The sequence below is a fragment of the Podarcis erhardii genome, assembly GCF_964252035.2.
Source record: "Podarcis erhardii genome assembly, chromosome: 3".
NCBI classification, from domain to species: Eukaryota; Metazoa; Chordata; class Lepidosauria; order Squamata; family Lacertidae; genus Podarcis; species Podarcis erhardii.
In genome coordinates, this window is record NC_138507.1 from 26,918,402 (window position 1) to 26,944,497 (window position 26,096).

The 26,096-nt window shown below is 44.3% G+C and overlaps 1 protein-coding gene across 5 annotated transcripts in view; it reads left to right on the forward strand.

Moving 5' to 3' along the window:
• TRAPPC12 (trafficking protein particle complex subunit 12) overlaps nucleotides 1–23,963 on the forward strand; it is a 220,182-nt gene extending 196,219 nt beyond the window's left edge. For 4 of the 5 annotated variants that reach the window (XM_081856984.1, XM_081856980.1, XM_081856983.1 and 1 more), the window contains exons 8-13: nucleotides 1,743–1,815; nucleotides 6,043–6,116; nucleotides 15,602–15,700; nucleotides 21,147–21,247; nucleotides 22,830–22,917; nucleotides 23,613–23,963. In XM_081856984.1, the coding sequence (XP_081713110.1) occupies nucleotides 1,743–1,815; nucleotides 6,043–6,116; nucleotides 15,602–15,700; nucleotides 21,147–21,247; nucleotides 22,830–22,917; nucleotides 23,613–23,855 (678 nt within the window). In that variant the 3' untranslated portion in view covers nucleotides 23,856–23,963. The remainder of the gene's footprint in view (nucleotides 1–1,742; nucleotides 1,816–6,042; nucleotides 6,117–15,601; nucleotides 15,701–21,146; nucleotides 21,248–22,829; nucleotides 22,918–23,612) is intronic. The other variant, XM_081856981.1, reaches the window with a different exon arrangement.
• Nucleotides 23,964–26,096: the final 2,133 nt, after the last annotated feature.

The window sequence follows — 26,096 nt, forward strand, 5'->3', positions numbered from 1 at the left end:
GAAACAGTGCATTCAGTCCCTAGGAGAGGGAGTCCCTTATATTTGCTGATCAGCAGAAACGACTAGCTAATTAAAGTACAAGTGCTCTGGAATGAGTCTCATTTAGTTCTCTTAGGCCAAAGGATGCTACAAATCATGATTTTAGGAGTGATGGTATTTGAGGCGTCACGGAGGAAACCGAAGATCTTCTTCCATGCAGATGGGAGGTTTGATTTATAATTTCAGGCACAAAACCATTCAAAGCTAGCAGCCCAAATAATTTTCCAGATCATCACAGCCATCTTTATTTTAGCTTGCCCAGACTTCATTTTAATCACAGAAATCGTTCTGAAAGAAAATGTATGTGATACAGGATAGATCATTGTTTAACTAGGAATGAAACCCCTGCTGGAAGCTATAAAACTACCAAAGAGAGAGAACATTTGGGTTAGGTGGTGGTGGTTGTTTTTAACACCTCTTTTGGAATCAGCTTGTATTTTATTTATTTTATTGCATTGGCTCAGATCCAGAGTTTCCATGAAGGGGCCTTCACTTGCAGCATGCTTCTCGATTGCCTTCTCCCACCAGTCCCCTGTGCCTTCCTCAACAACCGCTCCAGATGGCTGGAAGTACCTCAAACTGTAGAAGGAGGCTTCCAGGGGAATCAGCAAGAGTGGCTTCTCCACCCCTGTTTCCACCAGTGAGAGCCTCCACTGAATTGCTGTCCCTTTTGTGAACGGCAAGATAATGTCAGATCCAACCTATTGCAGGAAAGGGACCAGCATGTACATTAGCATGCAGAATATCTTGGATTCAGTCCCTGGCATCTCTTCAAGTGTTCAGAAAGCTCTCTGCCCGACAACTCTGCTGCAATACTGGGCTCAGTGAGCTCTGGCTTCATCTCCATATGTCCACATATCTCTCACTTCCTCCAAGTAGTCCCAAGCTGGCGTACACGGGCATGATCCCAGTTTATCCTCCCAACAGTCTTGGGAGCTGGGTTAGGCTGTGACTGGCCTCATACCAGTTACAGGGTTTCATTGCTGACCAGCTCTTTGAACCCTGATCTCCTTGGTCTAGAACCAAACACTCTGCCTGCACAATGGTGTCACCCCACCAACCATGTCTTGTAGCAGGCACAGTCTCAGTCACTGGCAGGCAGCCCAAATGGGAAGCCCTCGCTGGGCTGTCGTCACCGGTGAGCAATGACTGGCTCCACGGATGACAAATTCGTTTAGTGGATATATACAGTCCTCAAAGCAGCTCACATCACTGAACATGCTTACTTCAGTTTGTGTTGCACTGCTTTCGTTTTGTACAGGCTAATAACCCTCCCCTGAAGGAAATAATTGATATCCTGCCTAACGTGTTTTTCTCCAGTTATGTTCGGAATAAGGTAAAGGGTAAAGGACCCCTGGACGGTTAAGTCCAGTCAAAGGTGGCTATGGGGTTGCGGCTCTCATCTCTCTTTCAGGCCGAGGGAGCTGGCATTTGTCCACAGAATATTAACTCTTGGGTGTATGTCATTTCAGCCAAGCAGCAGTATGAAAGCATTCTCTCTTTTTCTTCTTAATTGATTTGAAGGGTGATTCCTATTACTTCCAATAGATTGGTGATTTCAAATGTTGCTCCCATGGGGTGGGGAGCCCTGTTTGAATCTTTGAATATGGTGACCGTGACTGATTTCAGTTTACAAATATTTGCTTTCACTCTGGAATGGTGTTCAAACTCAACAAAGTTGCTTAAAAAAGTATTCATTGCAGATACTGGATAACTTGGAATGTGGCTTTGCAGAAGATGGAAGCATGACTAACATTACCCAAGAGAACAGGCAAGGTAGGCACAACCCCTGAAGCCTTTTCTTCCACAGTCGGTGTATTTTTATCACTTGCCCAAATACTGTCAGAAGTTCTCACAAGATTGCTCTGTAGCTGTTAAAACAGTGGCATTGCCGCTCGTACAGCCTTTAAAATGATGCACCCCTGTATTTTGATTGCTGGGAATCATTTCGCAGATTTGCTTTTTATTTTTGATCGTGGCAATGCATTAAATCACAATCTTCTCTCCAGTTTCAAAAAAAGGAAAATCGCTGCCATTCTAGAATGACAGATTTATGATAATAGCAGTGCGGTGCTTAGAAACCAAAGGAGCATTTAGTCTTAAAACTCAGCCCATTGTCCCCATAAGGCTCTCTTCCTGACATTTGAGGTTCTTGTTTGAACCCGTGGCTTGGCCTCTAAGCTGTCAGTTGCCTGGTGGATTGTTGGTTTTTTTAAGGCTTTTCCACCCTACAATGCCACATTTAATTTTTTTGCAGGGCTTCTACTTTGCCCATAATTCCCCAAGAGTGGAAAGGGGGGAGTGATGTTTTTATTTGTTACTATGTTTTGTGTTTTAGTATTGTAGACCACCCTGTGATCCTTGCAGGGGTGTCAACTTGAATAAAATATTTTTTGTGGGGGGGGGGAGGTAAGCCCCACCCCCACATAATTGATCATATGTAAGGATGCTGTGCTGGATCTTAGTCCCACCTATGAACAGATGGAGTCTTTCTGTTCACTGATGCCTGGTTAAAAGCCAAACTTCTTCTTTTCATTTAAGATAATTGACATACTTGACGAATTTCTGTTGTGCTGTGCCCTTAGCAAAGTTTATTTTAGGTCTCTTGACTGGTTCCATACCGTCAGAAAGCCACCTGGATCCAGGCAGGCTAAGTTGAATTTGACCCGCTCCCTTGAATTGCCTGCATATAAATCTAGTCTTGTTACATCGAGTAATTGAAGGTCCAGCCAGTCTTTGTGGGCTTGAATCAGCCAGAGGCAGGGTACTTATTACGAGGTAGACAACCCGAGCCCCGTGGTGGAAGTGTGACGCTTTCTTGGGGTATAGTACTCAAGAATGAACTGGGATCATAAAGAACTGGATGAAGAATAAAACTGATACAAAGGTCTCAATAGATTATTAAAAACACGATAAAACATTTGTCCGCTCTCTCTCTGGTATTACTTTGACCAAAATACACTAATGCCCTCATACAACTTTTAACAGGGACACCCCTCCCTGTCCTCATTGTATTGACAATGGCAGAGCTAGGGAGAAATGTGTGGGTGGGGTGGGAAATAAAAATTCTTCAGCAATGTTACGACACCCCAGTGTAGAAATGGCTCTGTTTCCAGTGACTTTGCTTCAGCTCGTAGAACGTAAGATGTAATGAGAGAGCGGTTCTGAATGTTGCCTTTCTTTTATCAAATACTTATAGCTAGCCACTACCCATCCAGAATTAGGGGGTTAAGGGTATGACTGCAAGATAAGGGAAACCAGTGGGGGGTTTTTTGCATCTTGAGTCCTGACTGCAACGGAAGTAGCCATCCAGGCAAAGCTTGCTAGTGTTGGTGGCTATGGGGTGTTTGTTTTCAGAGCAATCTAGGGCTGGTTAAGTAAAGCCCATTCTAATCCACACAAAGAAACCTATAGCTGCAAAGCCTCAAAACCATTAACCATTAAATATGGGGAACCATTAAATATTGGGGTTCTTCTTCCCATTTCACTGTGTTTAACCAACCTGGCTCCAAATAATTTTGCATTGTTTCCCCGCCAGCTACAGGCTCCTCTCCTAGTTGCGCCCTGTGGTCCTTCCCTCTGCTCCCCACCCTCCAGTGTGATGGTTTCTGTCTGCCTGCTCTCGCTCTCCTTTGGCGCAGCTGCTTTTCAGAGCTCAGCTGAGCTTGGCGGAGGCTAGGAAGGAGAGGCAGCCAGCGGAATCTTTAGGGGAGGAGGGGGGCTTTTGAGCATCTGTGAGAGGTTGTTATGTGCGTGGAGTGCAGCAGCATTACAGCTGCCTGTCTGCCTAATGCTGCCCAGAGGACACTTGTGGGGACTATTGGCATCTCTTCCAGAGTAGGTCAATCAGATCTGCTCTCTGCAAGGGCCTCTGGTGCAGTTTTGAGCTGCAGGAAACTTTCTCTATCTGTTTTTGTGCGCGCTCCAGCTGAGGCAAACCTTTATTTTTTGCCTTGTGAACTGTGACTGGAAACAAGCCTCAGTTCTTTCCGGGATTAGATCTGCAGCATAATTTCCCTACTGCTGCTCTTAAGTAGGTGTTGCACAAACCAGCTTGTTGCAGAACAGGGCAGGGCAGCGCATTTGCCATTTGTTCAGTGGGAGGAAAAAGATTTAGCATTGCACCATTTTCCTGGCGTGCATTGCTTCCATTCCCTCCTTCTCCTTCTCCTTCTCCTCCTTCTTCTCCTCCTCCTCCTCCTCCTCCTTTTGCAAGGCATCAAGTCCTACAGGTGCTCCACAGCACACAGTTCCCAGAGCAACAAAAAATGCATAAAAAGGATGCAGCCGTAATATGACAGTGGTTACAAATAAAAATGAACATATTCTCCATAGCTTTGCTCTTATTAAAAAAAAGAAGAAGCTTATTTGTATTGTAATAATGCATCTTATATAGGTTTGCTCAACCTGATAGTGGACCTGCTTCACTTCCACTGATACCAAGCAGCCGTAGGAAGCATTGGTGGGTTTTGGACAGCTTTGCATCATCTGTAGGGAAGAGGATAACATCCACATAATGTGCAATTTTTGCTCTTGGGCTTTCTAGGTCAGGAGTGAGGATATGCGGGGAAGGGGCAGTGAGATGTGCATCCATGCCCACATGTACTCACACATATGTATAGAATAAAAACCAGGGGTGCCAACTTACATAAAATATTGGGGGGCAGGTAGGTAAGCCCCGATGCACATAATTGATCACATGACATGGCACACACACACCATTTGAATGGCAATGCCCATCAACTCGGGGGACCTCAAATATTTTAGGGGGGCACGAAGGGGCCTCTGCCCCTAGGAGTTGGCTCCTATGATAGAAACACACATAATTATTGTTTTTTAATGGTGATTGCTGGCTTGGGTTTCAAAGGTTGGGCAGGGCATTCCTTTAAACTAATCTAAATGAATAACTCTCTGCTAGTCGTGGATGTGGCTATTAATAAGGAGTTAAAAAAAAACAAACCCCGCAAAGGTTTGCAGCAATAAAAAGAGCATACTGTGTCAGACAGGAAAATTGGGGCACATTTCCTTGCCATTCCGGCAATTCTATTGCACCTTTCTTTCTCGGTTCCTCTCCTTGCGATGCTCCTTCTGAGTGATAACCACAATCATGGGCACATCGTCATCACCTTCACCCTGAAAGCAATTAAATTGGCAGCCTGATCCTCTGCATCAGAAGTGGGTCTCGCAGAACGTCCTCCTAAGTGCGCTTCGGATTGCAGCCCTGGACATATTTAACCATTCCCCCCCCCCCCACACACACCCTTTACCCTAGCGCTCATTTTGTAACAGGAGAGGCTCAGCTTTGCGACTCTCGGATCCCTTTAAGCAACAAACAATCAATGTGAGCCATTCCTTTTCACACAGCAGGAACCTGTCTGCAAGCGAAGGGAGCGAGAGATCGGCTGCTGCTGCTATAATACGCAGCAGCCTTTAAACCCCATGTGTTCCAGTAGCGTAGGGGTGTCAGACCAGCTCGGCAGCATCTCATATGCCAGAGGCGAGAGTGCAGGACCCCAGACCAAGATAGCCCTTCAACATTCATGCTCTGGTTGCAAATTCAGGTTTTTAAAAAAATTGCTGGTCAGTTTTGAAGGAACTGAGCAGTGTAGATTTTAAAGCTTTTAATGACACAGTTGCAAACTAATGCTTGCGATAACTCAGCACCCTTTCCCTTTCCCCTCTCCGCCTTTTGTTCTGCTGTCGGGGAAAAAATGGATGCTTCCTTGCCTGAGCTAAAACCTGAGAGGTCGTTTCCCAGCTTTGCGTTATTGCTTCATTTATTCCGGCAGTCTGTTCCTCTCGCCAATCAAGCCTCGCGCTATCGAGAGGGTGCGGGGTTTTCCGTGCAATGCTAGCAGAATGCTAGCAATACTGCGCTCGAGATGCAGCGGTGTTAACGAGGGGAAATCATTTAAATCAGAACGCATATGACTGATAATTGATGGCTAGGGAAAGAGCTTCTAATTTATTTGTGCACATTCACAAGCTGCTCTCATTTTACAGCCTCCGTTCAGCTGTGGAGGTCACGTCTGGGCCGGGTGATGTACTCTACGGCAAACTGTCTGCTAATGATGAAGGTAGGTGGGTACCATCATTGCAGTTACCATATATACTCGAGTAGATTCTCAGAGAGACTGAGGATGAGTTAGATCACTGCTTGCCATTACGTGGGGTGTAAGCCCGATGCGCCTGCTGAAATCACTTTAAGCAGCCATGCAAGAATGAGGCAGAATATACATTTTTTTATGGCTGGATTTCCAACCTGCTATGACCAGCATCAGTTTCATGCCTTCTCGCTCCCTTTTCAGACTTGACATGTACTGTTTAAATGTGTTTAAATACTAGTCGGGGCCCCTTCCAACTTTATGATGCCATGACACCAATTCCCTCGTGGCTTACTAACTCAAGAGTTTTCAGATCCTTTTGTTATGACGACTGTTAATAAATAAGGTAAAGGTAAAGGGACCCCTGACCATTAGGTCCAGTCGTGACTGACTCTGGGGTTGCAGCGCTCATCTCACTTTATTGGCCGAGGGAGCCGGCGTACAGCTTCCGGGTCATGTGGCCAGCATGACTAAGCAGCTTCTGGCGAACCAGAGCAGCACGTGGAAACGCCGTTTACCTTCCCACCAGAGTGGTAACGCCGTTTACCTTCCCACCAGAGTGGTACCTATTTATCTACTTGCACTTTGACGTGCTTTCGAACTGCTAGTTTGGCAGATATTAATAAATACCTTTGAGCTAATTCAGGTCCTTCCGAAACTGAGATCTCTACGTGGTTGAGCAAATTTAATTTCCCAGGCCTTGTTCTCCTGGTTTCCTTTTTTCAAAAGGCTGAAATCAGTCCCCGTGTCCAAAGAAGGCCGGCGTCTTGATTTAATGCAGCTCTTAAGAGCTAGCTCTCAACACCTTCACCCAGAACATTTCTGCGTGGAAAGATGAAGGAAAGCTTTGTTTCCCCAGCAGCCATTCACGTGCCGTGCTCTGTTGTGAGTTGCGTTCAGTTTCTTCCTCTCTACTGGATCTATGATCCCTGTACAGACAGTTTTGCAGCATTTGAACCAGTCCTGAGAAAATAGCTGGCCTGTTTTCCAATGGCTAATGTGCCAACTCACGCAACTTGAGAAGATTTTGTAAATCTCAGAATGGCGGAAGGAGAATTTTGCGAGTCAGAGTGAGAAATTTTTAATGATTGAAAAGGCTAGGCTCCTGTATTTCCTTAATTATCGTGATAAATTGCATCGCTTCTGGAACCTGGCATGTGCATTTAACAGACAATCCTTAAATGCAATCCATATGCACAAAAGTCAGCAGGGCTGCAACATGAAACATAATCATTTGGAGCTGGCAACGTGAAACAAACCCTTTGCGTCACTTGAAAGTAGCCCCATTCAACAAGCTGCTTGCCTCGCTTGGAGACACCTTGGACTTTGCTGTGAACCATTTTATTTGCGGCACATGCAGAGAAGCAATATACGCAAATAACGTGACCGAAACCAACTTGCAGATGACAATGTACAACAAACCATTTGTGTGAAACAGCACTATATGTGGTTCTTAAAGGTAAAGGGACCCCTGACCATTAGGCCCAGTCGTGACCGACTCTGGGGTTGCGGCGCTCGTCTCGCTTTATTGGCCGAGGGAGCTGGCGTACAGCTTCCGGGTCATGTGGCCAGTATGACTAAGCTGCTTCTGGCGAACCAGAACAGCGCACAGAAACGTCGTTTACCTTCCCGCCGGAGCGGTACCCATTTATCTACTTGCACTTTGACGTGCTTTCAAACTGCTAGGTTGGCAGGAGCAGGGACTGAGCAACGGGAGTTCACCCCGTCGCAGGGAATCGAACCGCCGACCTTCTGATCAGCAAGTCCTAGGCTCTGTGGTTTAACCCACAGCGTCACCCGCATCCCCACTGGTTCTTAGCCAGTTCAGAATGCATGCATGTTGCATTCAATCAATCAATCTGGGTTTACCATGCCATTATCGAGATTACTGGAACAGCATGAGAGACCATTCCCCACAAAGAGATTGCCACGTACCTTCTCACATACAGCTGCATTTCAAACCAACAACCGCGCCAGCTGGTGTTTATGATTTCCTTCCTATTGAACGCTGGCAATGTTAACGTTTTATTTGAAATGGACAAGCTTTTGTTTATTGAAGGAGTGATATAGTCTTCAAGAAACTCTGAGAAGCTGGTTTTTGTAGAGGCAAAGAATACTGTGAACTCTGACTGTTGGAGACAGGTTCAAATCCAATATATCTGTCAAATGGGAGTCAAATAATAAAAGACCTGGTGAGGGGAAAAACTTTTTTTTTAAGCATACTTGGCAGAGCGGTGGTACCATGTAGGTGATTAATAGTGATAAGAGGAAAAGGTGCTTCGTTCTAGGCAGGAAATAGCAACAGTATGCTGTAATAGTCTGAAGATCATAGCAGCAAGAAATCATTTAAAAAACAAGGAACGCATCATTTTAGCATTTTAATGATAATAAAGTGCAAAAGTAAGATCCCTTTTAAAATATTCCTTTTTAAAATACACAGGTTGTATAGACGTCTTTGTTTCTGCATTCAACCCTTGCTCCTCTTCTTTGTATTAAATCTATCTTGTATCATCTCCCTTTAGTAGCGGCTGGCCATCTGTTTGTTTTACTTTCCCCCCTTCTTTATAATTCTTTTGAAGCACCGCAACTCAGTCTTAGATCCAAATGCAATCATGGTTTGCATAAACAGCCATCTCTAAACACAGCCTTCCAAGACCATTTTGAGAATTCCGATCTCTGCCTTGGCAGCGTTGTGTTCAAGCGTTAAGCCCTTGTTAAAAAATTTCTCGCAACTTGCCCATCGAATATTGCTGTCTGCACTTCCCAGCTCAGGCATTCATTTCCATGGAAGATTCTTCCGCCGAGAGCAATGTTCACATACTAATTTCAAGGAAGGAAATTGGATTTCAAGGCTGTGGCCACAATCCAGGGAAACTGCAGGGCTTTGTTGCTTGGTAGGACGTTTAATTTCGGTTTTCCCTCGCCTCCCCCAAAACTTCCCACAACTTGCAGCAAGCCATCTTGATGCAATGGGCTGAGAAAAAGTGTCCCATCAGGTGCACCAAAATTTCTTGAGAAAGGTGCTCTCTAGAACATGGCGTGCCTTCTCCACAGATGCATCCCTATGGTGGGGAGCGTGAGCCACAGTGGGAACATGGAAACATAACTAGTTTGTCTCATTTTGGAATCGCAGAGCTGCACCCTGCCCTGCTGTGAACAAGTATCCCAACCCTGCTGAATCAACAGCATTATCTGCCATTTGTGGAATAGTCGCGCTCCCAATTCACATCTGACACGCAGCGTGGCGCCACGTTCATAAGTCATGTATCCTCATTCATGCGCATTTGCACTTCTGCAAACGCCGCGGATTTATACAGTGTTGAACCATGTGCCTTTTAGAATAAGGGAGGGGGAGAAATAAGCTTGCCCTCCCCTTACATATTTTCCCCTTTCAAAAAATGTAGTTAATGAAGAAATCCAGTTAACGTAATGTGTAATTTGGGGTTGCTATACACCTTAATTTTCATAATGAAAATTAATCACAAAATCACACAGGTAAAAATTAAAATCACATGAGTACAGATAATTAAGCGTGTTTGTTTACAAGAATTGGGCGCATTTTTATTTTTTATTTTTTTACTTTCCATGCTCTCAAATAAATCATTTAGTTGTCAGCTTTGATTTCACGTGTAATAAATAAACGTTAGGATTTTTTGGGGGGTTGTTGTTTCTTCTGTCATCGGTGTAAAATGCAATATACCACCATCTAGTGACATCCCTGTCTGTCTCCCTCCCTCCCCCCACAAAAAAGTGCTGTTTTCTAGTGCTTGTGTTCTAACTAATTTTGGAAATAGTTTCTTTCTAATGAAAAACACAGGGAAAATATGATGATGTGGAGATTGGTGAGAAGGTATAAGTAACCAGTCTAATTAAAACAGCATTTGCTATTAACTGGATTAATAGCAGTATTGCACCTTTAAAAAAAAAATACGTAAACTGGTTAGGAGTGAGCTCTTAACACTGGAATGAGGGCATGCTGTTTAAATACCAATGCGAAGAGGAGGCCACAGACGATAGTCTGGAGCGCCAATGAACGGAGAAAGGGATTTGGAGTCAGTTATGCCTCATTTTTGCAATCAAACCTCCAACTTACAGATCAAAGGGTTTTGCATGAAGAGTTTTACTCTTCTGTTCCATTTGGAGGAACTCGCCTGTTTTATAATTGTAACAGCTCTGTCTATATGTAACTGCATATTATCTGGCTGTAGCCTGCCCTGGGACCTTAAGTTGAAGGGCAGGTGAGAAATCTGATAGATAAATAAATAAATAAAATTCAACAAATAAATTGACAAAGGGCTGTTTATCATAAATTTCACAAATAGCCAGTATTTGCCCATAATGCTTGAGAGGCTGCATTCTGCACCGTAATCCTGACAGCAGTACAACCTAACTGGAAAATAACTCTGGTTGTTTTCTTTTTCATGAACAAAGACTTTGTGTTTGAGTGCTAGAAGGTGAGTTTTCCCCAGCACTAGTGCATATCTTAAGGGAGGCAGGTGGCGCTGTGGGTTAAAGCCTCAGCGCCTAGGACTTGCCGATCGAAAGGTCGGCGGTTCGAATCCCTGCGGTGGGGTGCGCTCCCGCTGCTCGGTCCCAGCGCCTGCCAACCTAGCAGTTCGAAAGCACCTCCGGGTGCAAGTAGATAAATAGGGACCGCTTACCAGCGGGAAGGTAAATGGCGTTTCCGTGTGCGGCTCTGGCTCGCCAGAGCAGCGATGTCACGCTGGCCACGTGACCCGGAAGTGTCTCCGGACAGCGCTGGCCCCTGGCCTCTTAAGTGAGATGGGCGCACAACCCCAGAGTCTGTCAAGACTGGCCCATACGGGCAGGGGTACCTTTACCTTTACCTTTAGTGCATATCTCCATCCTCCTTCATTTCCCCCCTTCTTTTCTCTTGAGCATTCTACCCTTGCCTTTTCCTCCCACTATATAGATATAAAAGAATCATCTAACTATGAAACCGGTACAGAGGTTTGTGTTTACTGATAGCACTGAGATAAATAAATAGTAACATTAAGGGGAAAACAAATGAACATTAATTTTCACCTGTACGTTTCCCCCTCTGGGGCAGATTGTTTCATGGAGTGATTTAAGTTGGGGAAATGGTTCAGGGAGAAAGACTGAACCCTGTGCTCTACTCCCAGGATTGCAGTTCCCAACTGAATCGCCTAAAGAAAGTCAGAACTGGAGAAGAAGAGGAAAGATCTGGAGCCAAGGCAGTTTGCTTATTTGGGAGTAATTAATCTGGGTCTAGAAGGGTGATGCTGTGGGTTAAACCACAGAGCCTAGGACTTGCTGATCAGAAGATCAGCGGTTCGAATCCCCCTGACGGGGTGCGTTCCCGTTGCTCAGTCCCTGCTCCTGCCAACCTAGCAGTTCGAAAACACATCAAAGTGCAAATAGATAAATAGGTACTGCTCCGGCGGGAAGGTAAATGATGTTTCCATCCGCTGTTCTGGTTCGCCAGAAGCGGCTTAGTCATGCTGGCCACATGACCGGGAAGCTGTCTGCGGAAAAACGCCAGCTCCCTCGGCCTATGGAGCGAGATGAGTGCGCAACCCCAGAGTCATCTGTGATTGGACCTAACGGTCAGGGGTCCCCTTTACCTTACTCTGGGTCTGCGATTTCCAAAGGCGTTTTCTTTAGCAAACATGAGCAATTTCTTAGTGGCCCATGCCTTCTGAAGGAAACATTCTCCCTTACCCTCCATTGTAGCATCTTGAGAAGTCCAGACCACACACAGGTGATTCAAATGTCTAGGAAAGGCACATGCTATAGTCTCATTACAAATATGTACTGTCTCATGAAAGAATGTAGGACAACCACATGTATGCTCATCTTGTGTTTGGCTAGAAGCCCTAATACATTGGTTTCCCATAGAGAGGCAGATTCTGGCAACAACTTTTCATATAAGTGGTCCAATATTTAAGGACTGTACCTCATCAGAGAGCATGTTTGAGTTGAGACTCAGTCTGTTCTACATGTAGAAGGAATGTGCATGTCATGAGCGGATGTAATAATTGTTACATATATCGCTGATGATCATTGCTTCATAGTGGGAAATAAGTGAAAAACGTATGCTTTCAATTTTACTTCCAGTACTACTGGAAAGGTAAGTGTGAAGAGAGCTATACATTAGTTCACTTGTGTGTGTGTGTTTTGCCTGGCTTAAATTGTTAAACACTTTGGAAATGCTGCTCTGCATTTAAAAACATAGACGTTTGAACTGTTCTTGTAAAGGTTTGCTTTTCAGTTTTTGCTTAAATTTATTTTCCCTTTCATGTTGCTGGTTATTAATAGACTCTTAAGAGAGAAACTTGTTCGTTTTCTCTCTTTTTTTTGGCATTTGGATCTTAGGAAACCAAAACAGCAGAGGAAGGAGAGTTGCTTGACCTAGTCAGGCCTGAGACTGATGCCTAAGGACTCTTGCTTGATTTAGAGCCTCTGTCTTCTAATTTAAAGGAGACATACCTCATAAATCTTTCTTAAATTATGCTGCAGTAATACCACTTGGCTACAGCCTGTCTCTTGCTGTTGCCACACAAATAACAGAAAAAGTGCTTCTGGAGGCTGTCATATCCACTGTATTCCTTCTTGAATTCCTGGAACTGTTCCATTGATGACTAAATCAGTACACAGGCAAGGGCTGCCATTCTGCACCCCAAGTTATTTTCTTAAGACCAGCAATTTCGGTGGGATGAAGCCCATGTAACTGGATTCTAAAGAGCTGCTAAAATTTTGTCCTTGACACCAGCGTTGAAGTCTAAAGTTGTTTTGGCCACTCTTAGTCAATTGTTTTTAGAATTTATTTGTTGATACTTATTCAGAGATATACAAAAATACATACCCATTACAAAGTATTTTTTAAATAATGCACTGATATAAAACAGCTACTTAGTGTAAAAAAGAACATAGGCAGAAAGAAGAAAGGACAAGAAAAGGGAAAACCTAAAGAAAGAGAAATTGAGAGACGAGAGAGAAGAAAGATTAGGGAAAGAAAGATAAAGAAGAATAAAAGGACTTCCAGCTTTCTGCCCTGCAGCTGAATATAGTATTCAAATGGAGTCAAATTTTAATGTTCATTAAACTTGCTCTTCTATTTGATAGGGTATATCCCCTTCTCAGAGACGTTTGGCAGGTCTGCTTCAAAATGCAGTAGTTTTTTGGGCTTCACATCTCAGTCTAGTGTGACTACAATAAAGCATGGAAGCATCTTGGTCGTGGGGCAGTGAAGAAAAAGAGAGTTGGCAAGATTGATTTTTATTTTCATTGTTTTTCATTAAATATACCACCCAATTATTTATTGGCTCCTTGGGGAGGGAGCAGCCAGAGTAGACTTCTGAATTCAAAACCGTTGAATGAGGAGCACTTGGAAGTGCAACATGGCTTTGAAGACCCTTTCCTGACTTTATGACCACAGCTAGCCACAAGCCTACTCCTGAGCTCAGACCTTCAGAAGGAGCTCCAGGAGCAGAAAATGGAAATCATTAGACAAGCCCTGCTGGATTGAACCAAAGACCCATTTAGACCAGCACCCTGTTCCCACAGTGGCCAACCAGATACTTCTCTGAGAAGCCCACAAGCAGAACCAAAGGGCAGCAACATTTCCCCCATTCATGATCTCAGCAGCTGCTAGAGGTATGCTGCCTCCAGTTCTGTAGAAGTGAAGCTACAGGGAACCAGGCAGAGGGCCTTCTCAGTAGTGACACCCACCCTGTGGAACGCCCTTCCTTCAGATGACAAGGAGATGAATAGCTATACAACCTTTAGAAGACATCTGAAGGGGAGTTTTTCATGTTTGTTGTTTTAGTATGTTTTTATATGTGTGTTGGAAGCTGTCCAGAGAAGCTGGGACAACCTAGCCAGATGGGCAGGGTATTAATAATAAAATTATTTAATTATTTTTATTAGATTGTATGCAGACTAGTGTATGGAGTCCTTTGAATGGGTTCATGGGTTATTTAGTGGTCAAAGCCGTTGCATAGAACTGGTTGAGCCATTGTGTTAAATGCCCAGAACCTTTGTAGCATCTCTCATATTTGGTCAGGGTTAAGCATTTAAAGTTACGTTATATGTATCTATTGGTTTTGAAGTGAAGGCCCAAGACAGGTGTTGATCATCATGTGAGCTGCACACAGGTGGTCTGAAGCAAGCGAGCTACCACCATTCCTGTGGAACCTCCTTTTATTGAGACAAATATGCAAGCCAGGCAAATACATTTTTGGGCTGTGACCTTTACACATCTTCCATCTCGAGATCGTGGGGTGCTAAAAAGCTATTTTGGCACCTGTTCCACAGCGTCATTTTCCCCTTGCACAGTGTATGACGAATGGAGACAAAAGTCTCATGGAAAAGGGTTACAGACAGGACACCGCAAACTGCTGAGATCGCGAAAGGTCATGCAGAGGTGGAACGATGTACAGACAGCTATGGCTTGTCTGGGGGGGGGGTTGCCCTGCACCCCAAGGTCACGCGTGCAGGTCGACCGTGGCTGCCTACTGGTGGGGAAGTGTGCTCCCTCTGGACCCCACTGCCCCACTCTGCGATATCCCTACAGGTTTGTTGTGTTATGTTAAAACATGTTCTGAGCCTTAGGAATGTGTTGGCTTAGGAATACTAATAAATATTGCCCCCTCCCAATGTGTTATAATGCTTCTCTGCATTTTTGTTTCTGCGCTGAGCTTAAGTTTAGATATTTTTTTCATTATTTGTACATTTAAATCAAGACCAAGACCTATCAATCAAGAAGCCACACCCAGGAAGCAATCAAACATTCTGAAAGCATTCTTTGCCAATCATCTCTTCAAAAACATGAAGTGTTAATGTGGGAGGAATCCCTACTTGTTTGCTAAATCCCCATCCGTTTGCCCTGAGCTCCTTTTAAAACTCCCTTCAGCTAGCCATTGTGGCTGTTCCCTCATCATAAGAGCAGTGGCTGTTTTCCCAGCAAGAGGAATTTTTAGAACATTGGCAGTCTATCTGACTTGGCTGTGCAGAAGGCTTCACTTGCCAAACAGAAAGATGGTGAAGGAGACTCGTGTGTGTGTGTGTGTACACGTACGCCCATTGTGCATGATTTTGGCAACTACAAAGCTGCTGCTTAGTGGGCAGATATATTTGGTTCTGCTTTGAGGGGCAGAGATATTTTGGTTTGATTTCAAGTCTCCTTTGTATTCGCAGCTGTCCCATTGCTCACGTAATAGATGCAAGAGAAAGAGGTCTTCAACCCGGTCATGCATCTTGTACAATCCACGTGTCTTCCCTTACCCTGCTAAACCCAGTACAGCAGCATTTAGTCATAGACAGGGGCAACCCTTTCCTTGTGTTTTCAACCATCCTATTTTTTTCTATCTTTAAACTGCGTTGCTTCCATCTGTTTATTGTGCATTTGCTGTGTGCATAGAGCAAAGAGCAACTGCTGACCTTGCATCTCTGTGTGTGTGCTTTCTACCCCCTAGGACTACGTGCTTGCTGTGGAGACATATCACACAGTCATCAAATATTACCCGGAGCAAGAGCCTCAGCTGTTGAGTGGAATTGGGAGGATTTTCCTGCAGGTATATACTTGATTCTGAAGAAAGCCCAAGTGACAGCCCTTCTTGACCACAATAGAACAAATATTTGTGTGCGATAAAAATTCCCTGCTTGTATATCGTTTGATGTGTTGGTTATTAACCAAATGGTACAATGGGAAACGCAACAGTTCAGAAGGTTGAGTTAACACCCAAAGGTCTGAACAGAGATGGCTAATTAAATGGCAACTGAGAATACAAAACTTGATAAGGCATGTAAGGAAGTTTGGGAAGAACGTTCTCGTCTTTATTCGCCTGACACTTTCTCCTTTTCTCCCTTGCCTTTCTTGAGCATTTCAATTATTATTCCATCCAGAGCATAATAATGCTGTTTGTAGGTTACCAGGCACCACCGGTACTGCCAAACTCTGCTGAAAGGAGCATGTAATAGTCTCAACAACAAAGCCCATGTCTCATTAAAATGATACTTGATATTTGGTAAGCTGTGCTTTGAAGAGACGTTTCTCACTTGACACATTTTCCCCCCTCTGCTATAAATTAAATGTACATCTAGTCAGTTTGCAATGAGGTGACACACATAATCCACATTTCTCTCTCTGTACATGGAAACGGGTGAATCTTCCAATTCTGCAACTCGCAGTTTAGTATTCAAGACGAACCTGGGTGGGAGTGGGAGCGTGTGCCAAAGAGAGAACACACAATTTCACAGGGGGCAGATTCCCAGCATGAGACACCTGAATTTTCCGCCATTGTCCTGCTATAGCCCTTTAAAAAAACATTAGTAGTTGTCTTCAGCAGCAATCGTCACTTACTGTTCTTTAGCTCTTTACTCTCCATGCCCCCTTTGTCTTCCAAGTGGAGAGATTTGCCACACCACAATGGCGGGAGGGAATACCTAGATGCCCCATTCCATTGCCCATGGTTGGTTAGCTTGCTCTTCTGCACTTTTGTCAAGCCACAGCCCATCAGTCACTGACAGAGCGGCTCTGAATCGAATCACGTGCTTAAGAGTTCTGGGCATCCTACTTTGAAGTTTGAGCTCTTTATAAAACTCGTAAATGACAAGGCTGTCTATTCCTCTTCTTCGGATATTTTCCCCCTCCTTTTCTGTTGTTTCAGGGTTTCTTTTTATCAGTTAAATGGCAAGATTTAAATATTGATCAAGAATATTTATAAAGAACCTCCCTCCCTCCCCTATACAGTCGTAGCTTGGTTGTCCATTTGGCTTCCAAAAATGTTTTTACAACCAAGGCACAGCTTCCAATTGGCTGCAGGAGCTTCCTGCACACAATCGGAAGCTGCGTCGGACGTTCAGCTTCCAAAGAACATTCACAAACTGGAAAACTCACTTCTGGGTTTGCGACGTTCGGAAGCCAAAACGTTGGACTAGTAAGGTGTTTGGCTTCCAAGGTACAACAGTAACAGTGTTCATGGGGCAGCTAAAGCAGACCAAAAAGCCAGAGAAAATAAGGCCTTTTGGCACCAAAATGACAGCCTAGTAAGAAGCCAGGTTTGCCTCTCTCTGTGGAGAGAGCATTCCACAGCCAGACACTATCACTGGAAAGGCCTACTTTCCAATAGCCAGTCACCATACCACACTATGACCCAATCCATACCTCGCAATAAACCCTTCACTCCTCCATGAATGGGAGCAACAAACCATGATCCCTAATGTAATTGGCCTTACATCCCAACCGGGGATCATGGTTTGTTTCACACCAAACAAGCTTTGCTTTCACATCATGGCTTTGTTTGAAGTGAAACAAACCACGAACTCTGCTTCAGACCAAACTCTTTAGGCGGGAGATTGTGGTTTGCTGCTCCCATTCGTGATGGGACCATTGTATGTTTTCCCTGGCAGTAAGCTTTTTGAAAGGGGACGCGGGTGGCGCTGTGGGTTAAACCACAGAGCTTAGAAGAAGAAGAAGAAGAGTTTGGATTTGATATCCCGCCTTTCACTCCCTTTAAGGAGTCTCAAAGCGGCTAACATTCTCCTTTCCCTTCCTCCCCCACAACAAACACTCTGTGAGGTGAGTGGGGCTGAGAGACTTCACAGAAGTGTGACTGGCCCAAGGTCACCCAGCAGCTGCATGTGGAGGAGCGGAGACGCGAACCCGGTTCCCCAGATTAGGAGACTACCGCTCTTAACCACTACACCACACTGGCTTAGGACTTACCAATCAGAAGGTCGGTGGTTCGAATCCCCGCGACGGGGTGAGCTCCCGTTGCTCGGTCCCTGCTCCTGTCAACCTAGCAGTTCGAAAGTACGTCAAAGGGCAAGTAGTTAAATAGGTACCGCTCCGGCGGGGAGGTAAACGACGTTTTCGTGCACTGCTCTGGTTCGCCAGAAGCGGCTTAGTCATGCTGGCCACATGACCCAGAAGCTGTAAGCTGGCTCCCTCGGCCAATAAAGCAAGATGAGCGCCGCAACCCCAGAGTCGGTCACGACTGGACCTAATGGTCACGGGTCCCTTTACCTTTAAGCTTTTCGAAAGAAGTATAACAACTCAGCTATCTATCTCTCTATCAATCATTAAATGGTTGGTATTTGAAGGCTGTCTGCAGCTGGAGAAGCATTGAAATAATTGGGAGTATATCAAATAAGGTTATTAAAACATAAAGCAGAGATGTGTTAGGAAAAAATAGTTTGTGCCTGTTTATGTTACATTTATTGATGACTTGTAAGTCCTTTCCATAGCAGCTGGCTGTTCTGGGTCTCAGCGGAGCGCACAAGAGAGCAGAGTTCACTTCCTGGCTACGCTCTCTTGCTCTGAGGTTCATCAGAGGCTGGGCTTGCTGCAAAGACAACATGCCCAACCTTGGGGAGAATGCAAGGAGAGTGGCGCGTGTCTCAGAGGAGCAATCTGTCTGTCCAATTCAAAGAGCAATGTTAACAGGCTCTGAAGGGAATCTTGTCTTCCTCGGTGTTTGCTGTTACAGGGGGCCTTGAGGGAAGAGAGATTATTGGATATTCTTGAATTAGTGGTTTTTACTGTCAGAACGGGGCCTTTTTCCTTCAAGTGCCGCAAAAAAAATGAAGACAAAGCACGAGAAACCTATTGGCCTGCCTTACATAACCTTGGAACAGCGGCAGCTGAAATGGTTCCTCGAAATGGTTTGGGGGGGGCAGCACCAGAGACGTTGCCTTTTCTCCCTTGTCAGTGTTTCACTGTCTTATGCATTGTTAAATTCCAAAACGATACTTGCCTTGTCATGTCTGATGAAATTTGGTGTGTGTGTGTGTGTGTGTGAGAGAGAGAGAGAGAGAGAGGGAGGGAGAGAATGTAAATCCCAGCATTTCCCTGAGGTGGTGGGCAAGGATGGGAGAGAACCACCGTTTAAATAAAATATAATGCAGCAATGAAATCCCACCCAGGGAATATTAAGTACCGTACATAGCATTCGACATCAAAAAGTGCTGAAGCCAGTGCCCCAGACCTGAGTGCTCTTACAATTAAGTTGCAGAGAAAACAAGTTCCATCAGCATTTGCAAAAACCTGTAGATGCTGATATTGGGACAGAGGCCCTGCTGCAAAATGACTTCTGCAAATACTCCCAGAACTGCAAAATACTTGGAACCTGGGGTTGGACATAGTAATTATTGTTGTTGTTGTTGTTGTTGTTGTTGTTTTATTTATACCCCGCCCATCTGGCTGGACTTTCCCAGCCACTCTGGGCAGCTTCCAACAAAATATTAAAATACCGTAATACATCAAACATTAAAAGCTTCCCTAAACAGGACTGCCTTCAGATGTCTTCTAAATGTCTGGTAGTTGTTGTTCTCTTTGACACCTGGTGGGAGGGCATTCCACAGGGTGGGTGCCACTACCAAGAAGGCCCTCTGCCTGGTTCCCTGTACCTTTGCTTCTCGCTGTGAGGGAACCGCCAGAAGCCCCTCGGCGCTGGACCTCAGTGTCTGGGTAGAACGATGGGGGTGGAGACGCTCCTTCAGATATACTGGACCTAGGCCATTTAGGGCTTTAAAGGTCAGCACCAACACTTTGAATTGTGCTCAGAAACGTACAGGGAGCTATAGGAGATGGACAGTGAACTCTCTGTTTCTAGGGTGGCAGAGGTAGCTTACTATTCATCAAGCTGAAAGCAGCCCTATAGTTTTGTGTGACAGGCTGCCTGAGGCTTTAAAAAAGCCTTCTGGTTTTTCTGCCTGTTTGGACTGTGCAGAAAGCCTGGCAGGCTAACACTGTATGACCCAGGGGCTGCTGGCAGGGTTACAAGATGTACAGCCCTGTCTTGGCCTGATCACTCATTCCTTCCAGCAGCAGTCCTGCAACTCACAATTCTCAACCCTGTCTTGTGTTGAAGATAAAGTGGGAATTGTACAATGCATTTCATCCCCCCCCCCCCCCCGAAAAAGCTCCGTGGCAACACCTCTCTCTCTATCTCATTTCCTTTCTTCACTACACACAAAAAACTTGTACTGGAAAGTGGTCTCATTTTTCTTTTCCTCATCAATTGAAGACGACGTTGAGCTTTCCAGTCGCAAAAAAACAACTTATTCTCCTTTCCGAGAAACTGGTCAACCTAAGAAAAGGAACATGCTATAAATGGCAAGTGCTGTGTAAACTATGGTTTGCATGAAAGTCACTGCCTAAATCAGGCTGCAGGAAACTTGGGGTATACACAGTCGTGCGTAATTTGAATCAGATCTGTGCAACCTTCCTCAAGGGTATTGAGCTGAGGAGCAATTCTCCCTCTTTCCAGCAAAAGATGGACGTGCAGATCATTGATTGGCTATCCCTTCTGAAGTTACGTTCCTGTCCACTATTCAGAGCAGTGTTTCAAGTGGGGGGCTGGGGGGTCGATTAGGTTATAATCCAGTGTTAGTCATATTCAGAAGAGACCTGCTGAAGTCAATGGAATTAAGTAACAGGAAGTTCAGGTCTGCTTTATGTATGGCTTAGTTGGATATCACCCACTTGTTTTTATTTATTTTGGTTTTTTAGAAAGAAACCAGTACATCCTTAAATGAGTAATGATATTAAGCATCTGGAAGCAGGAAAGCTGAAAGCCTGCCTGATCGATGCTAAATTCAGAGCGAAGTATTTGTGTCATTACAAAAGAGTAGAGCTTCCTCTACAACCAAGGAAAAACATGCTGCTCCTGTAAGTCGGGATTTCAGCACAAATCCTAACTTTCCTTAGTCATTGTGATTGTGGAAGGCATATATCAATTTAATCCTTTTTTAAAAAAAGAAAGAAAGAAAGAAAAATATTTCTGAGTTCTGATTCTGCAATAATATCTTGAATCAATTTCTAGGTGAAAAGTTTTAATGGAACATGTATTTTTGACTACTTCTTGTTGTTGTTCATATTCCTTGTACGTTCCTTCTTCCCCCTCCCAGTGCAGAAAGGTATTTTTGTATGAAAGCCTACCTTTTTGATGCCTCCCTTGTGTGCTTTGTTAATTGCAGCAAATGTTTCATACAATATTTTTTTTGTGTGCCACCCAGATTGGAGACATAAAAATGGCTGAAAAGTATTTTCAAGACGTCGAGAAAGTGACTCAGAAATTGGATGGGCTGAAGAACCAAATTATGGTTTTAATGAACAGGTGGGAAATGTAAAAAAGCTAAATTAATCTTAAACATGATTTTGCAAAGAATGCACTGTGAACATTAAGGGGCCCAAGAGAATGCCCCTTTCTCTTCATTTCTCTTTTATGTAACTACAACTGTCAGAAGAAAGACTGATTGGCATCTACCAGCCCTTGAGATCTGTATAACATGGTGTAGTCATGTTATCTTAGATTGACGGAGTTCTATTTCCTTTGTTAAAAGAGCTGACATGAAAAGTATTTCTTGTCCACTCATAGAATCATAGAATCATAGAGTTGGAAGAGACCACAAGGGCCATCGAGTCCAACCCCCTGCCAAGCGGGAAACACCATCAGAGCACTCCTGACCTATGGTTGTCAAGCCTCTGCTTAAAGACCTCCAAAGAAGGAGACTCCACCACACTCCTTGGCCGCAAATTCCACTGTCAAACAGCTCTTACTGTCAGGAAGTTCTTCCTAATGTTTAGGTGGAATCTTCTGTAGTTTGGAACCATTGCTACAAGAAAGAAGATTCCATAGAATCACTCCAAACCTTTCTCTTCAAATCACTCTCCAGCATAGCTTAATGCTGTTGTCCTATATGTGCTTATAAGGAAGAATCATAGAGTTGAAAGGAACCACAAGGATCATATAGTCCAACCCTGTGTAATGCAGAAATCTTTTGCCCAACGTGGGGCTCGAACCCACAGCCCTGAGATTAGGAGTCTCACGCTCTACTAACTGAGCTATCCCTCACTCTGTGTAACTTACTACTAGGGGTATAAGAAGGCACTGCTTTCTGTTTCAACCTATATTTGATTTATGCAGCAGTGTTTCTGTTCTGCTGCAATTCGCCTTCCTCTAGAAACTACATTAGTTGTCTCGCTGTTTGAAAATTACATTATTTATGTGATTAATTACATAAAGAAATTTGTCTTTGCAGTATTCTACCCCATTTGTTTCAATGCAAAGACACAGAGTGCAAATGGGAGTGGGGAATATCAGTTATCAGGCTGAAAGCAACAACCAAACTGAAAACCTGTTGTATTTGCTGGATTGATTTCTCTTCCAAACCTGGGATAAATAAGCAAACTTCGGCAGTTTCCACTTCCCTTTCTGTTTTCATCAGAATTCTCTGACATCCCTACTTACTGCTGATTAAATATGCTTAGAATTGGGCTGGAAAAAGTTCTTCAGTTCACACATCCATTATTTAGGTGTACACTTAAAATGTTTTAAGTATATTTCAAATTAAGAAGAGTTAGTGCAGGAAACCTGTTAGCCAGCACATATACATACAATATTTTAGACAAGGACCTAGGATTGTTGCAGCACTCTACATGACATGTGAAATGATCATCAATTTCTTTCATCGTTAGAATTTACCTTTGCTTTGCTATACGTTTGCTAAGCATTTAATCTGAAACCTAAATTGTAACATCAAGGCCGCATGATGAAGATCAGCGGCCAAGAGCACTCAGAAATTTGAGGAAAAGAGGATGACCCATCACCTTTTATAATGTCTTTGTTACTTTGAGTTTTCTTAAGTAACTTTCATCTTCTGAAGGAGCACACACTCTCTTTTTCTCTTGTATTCCAGAGCATTCCTCCATCTTGGTCAGAATAACTTTGCAGAAGCTCACAAATTCTTCACAGAGATTTTGAAGGTTGACCCATCCAATGCTGTGGTAGGATATATCTTACAGTTAAATCATAGACTTCTAAAACGGCATCCTTTGAGAGCAGGGATGAGGAATTAATGGTCCTCCAGATGTTGCTAGATTGTAACTCCCACCATCCTTCAGGGGCCATGCTGATGGGAGTTTTGAGTCCAACAACTTCTGGAGCACTTCCAGTTCCTCATTCCTACTCTATAGAGTCCGGTGCCCCAAATTGTAATTAACGTTGCACAAGTGCACATGCCATAGGCGAGTCATTGCACCCGGGAATCAGTAAATTTTACAAAAACAGCACCTTTCAGTAACGTATCTCGGCGCTTTAGGATGGTTGGGTTTTTTTATGCAAACCTCATTGAAGCAAATGAATGACGCAGAGCAGTATTGCTTGGGTCAGTGTTTTCCAAAGTTGGGTTGTTGGACTACAACTCCCATGATCCCTAGCTAGCAGGACCAGTGGTCAGGGATGATGGTAATTGTTGTCCAAAAACAGCTGGAGGCCCAAGTTTGGGAAACACTGACTTAAGTGATACTGGTGCCTGGCCTCCATTTCAAGTTTCTTTGCAAGACTTTTGGCAAACAGACAATATTCTAAGAACTGACCCTCTAGCGTGCTAGAGAGCAAATTACAGTGTGCTTAGAATTAATATATTGAAGTGCATTGGTTTTTTTGCTCCATGGATGAATTTAATGTACCTTTTCTCTAGGCTAACAACAATGCCGCAGTTTGTCTGCTTTATCTGGGGAAACTGAAGGATTCCCTCCGGCAGCTGGAAGGAATGGTTCAGCAGGACCCTAGGAACTACCTCCACGAGAGCGTCCTTTTCAATTTGACAACCATGTACGAACTCGAGTCCTCTCGCAGCATGCAGAAGAAGCAGGCTCTGCTTGAAGCTGTTGCTCTCAAGGAGGGTGACAGCTTCAACACTCAGTGTCTCAAGTTAGGATAAGCCTTCCCTTTTTCTGTTTTGGAAAGGATCGTTTCAGAAGTTGTACATACTCCTGCTAATCTGTAAATGTTCTTCGAGCTAAAGCAATAAAAAGCTTTTTAATTATGAGCATATGGTAAAATTACTATGTTGTACGAGTTTATACGCTGGTCTGTTTTCAACAAATCCTGGCTATCACCCTGGGGATTTTGTGTTGATCTACAGCCAACTTCATCCCTGAAGCTATTGCCAAGCTTATAGTATGTACAAACAATCACAGTTATTCAGATGGGTTTTCTCCCTGCAAATAGCAGCGCACTTGAGCTAAGTTGTCTTGATGGCTTTTGTTCTGAACACATTTGGGGCTTAGTGATAAAATGACACCAGCTAAACTCATTGCATGTGTATAATTGGAGGGCGGTGGGCGGTGGAGGCAAGAACGCTGCAGTAAAATGTGAAGTTATGAAGATAGGCTGCCTTTCAGCTTTTCCCGAATGCATCGCGCCCACTGCTAATGTCCTATTATATCTCAAAGCAGATCTGTGCAATTAGGTGGCCTGGTCCCATTCCCCCGCTGCTCTGTCTGTGCCTGTCCAACGTGTAAACTTGGGCAAAAGGAAGTAAAGGTGCCTAGATACTAGCATTTGGATTCCTAGGCTACTCACTCCCTGAAATCATCTCTATTGTTAGGGTGTTCTGCTCACAGTAAGAAGCACATACACGTGGGAAACTGGGTTGCCCTCAATAGCTGCTCCTCCCCTGGCATCCACATGGAGAACATACCGGTAAATAACTGCAGGAAGGCAGGAGACTCCCATGTGATCTAGATCCTTGGCTGCTCAGGGTTCCAGATTGTGTGGAAGTCTGTACAAGTGTTAAGCATTAGCACTCTGCATGTGGGTTCAAGTGGGAGGGGTTACTCAACACAGCTCTGCTTGAGTGTTATTCCCTATAAGGATGTCTACAAAGAGGGCTTCCCTTTGGCTTGTTTGTATGCCCCAAATGCATTCTATACCTGAAAGAGCATCTCCACCCCCATCGTTCGGCCCGGACACTGACATCCAGCGCCGAGGGCCTTCTGGCAGTTCCCTCATTGCGAGAAGTGAGGTTACAGGGAACCAGACAGAGGGCCTTCTCGGTAGTGGCACCTGCCCTGTGGAACGCCCTCCCTTCAGATGTCAAGGAAATAAGCAGCTATCTTCTCTTTAAAAGACATCTGAATGCTGTATTTTTAACACTCGATTTGGGAGCCGTCCAGAGTGGTGGGGTATAAATAAATTATTATTATTAGAATTAGAATTAGAATTCATCAGAATAGAGGGGCCATGTTGTGCTCTCAACATGGTCACCGCGATGCCAATCCAAGGGGAAGCGTCCAATTGTTTATTCTTTTGTTTGCAAGTGCCCTCTCTGCCTGGACAGACTTTCAGCGATTTCCTTTAAAGGTAATGTTTTATCACCAAGTAAATTTGTGCATAGGCTTCTTTTATACAAAAACTTAGGTCAGGAGACTATTTCCCTTCCCCAGCGACTTGCCACCATTGGCAGTCCCAAATACTACCTCAGCAACCATGTTAGCGAACATCCGTTACGATAGCTTTACATGGGTTAGCATATTGTAATTGTTTATGTGCAATCATTTTTTTTCGTTGACTTTCATTGCCACAGCCATGTGGCTGAAACCCATTCCCACCCGCCTTGGTGTTTGTGTGTTTTCACAATTGTGTGTACCAGCAGTTCATAGGCCTTCAGAAAGTCAATGTTTAAACTTCCCTCTGACTTCTGTTGGTGTCCCAATGTTGCCATGTCCCTCTCAAGCTAGCTAATGTCTACATCCAGGGAATCCTATAAATCAGTGGTTCTCAACCTGTGGGTCCCCAGATGTTGTTGGACTACAACTCCCATCATCCCTGAGCGCTGGCCTTGCTAACTAGGGGTGATGGGAGTTGTAGTTCAACAACATCTGGGGACCCACAGGTTGAGAAGGGCTGCTATAAATAGTTCAAAACAATGGGCTGGATCCCAAGTGGTGATGAGTTACTCCACTGCAGGCCCTCGCTCCACTCCCATGGGTGAGTGGGGGGTGGTTTCCATTGATTTCCCTCCTCCCCTTGCAGCCCCACTACCTCCCACTGTTCCAGATGGCCCCACAGCCTTCTGGGGAGGGGTGCAGCTGGTTCCAGAAGCTAAGGATGCTCACGCAGGTGCTGCTTTGAGTATATGCAATTTTGAGTATATGCAGCACCCCGGAACAGGACCCCA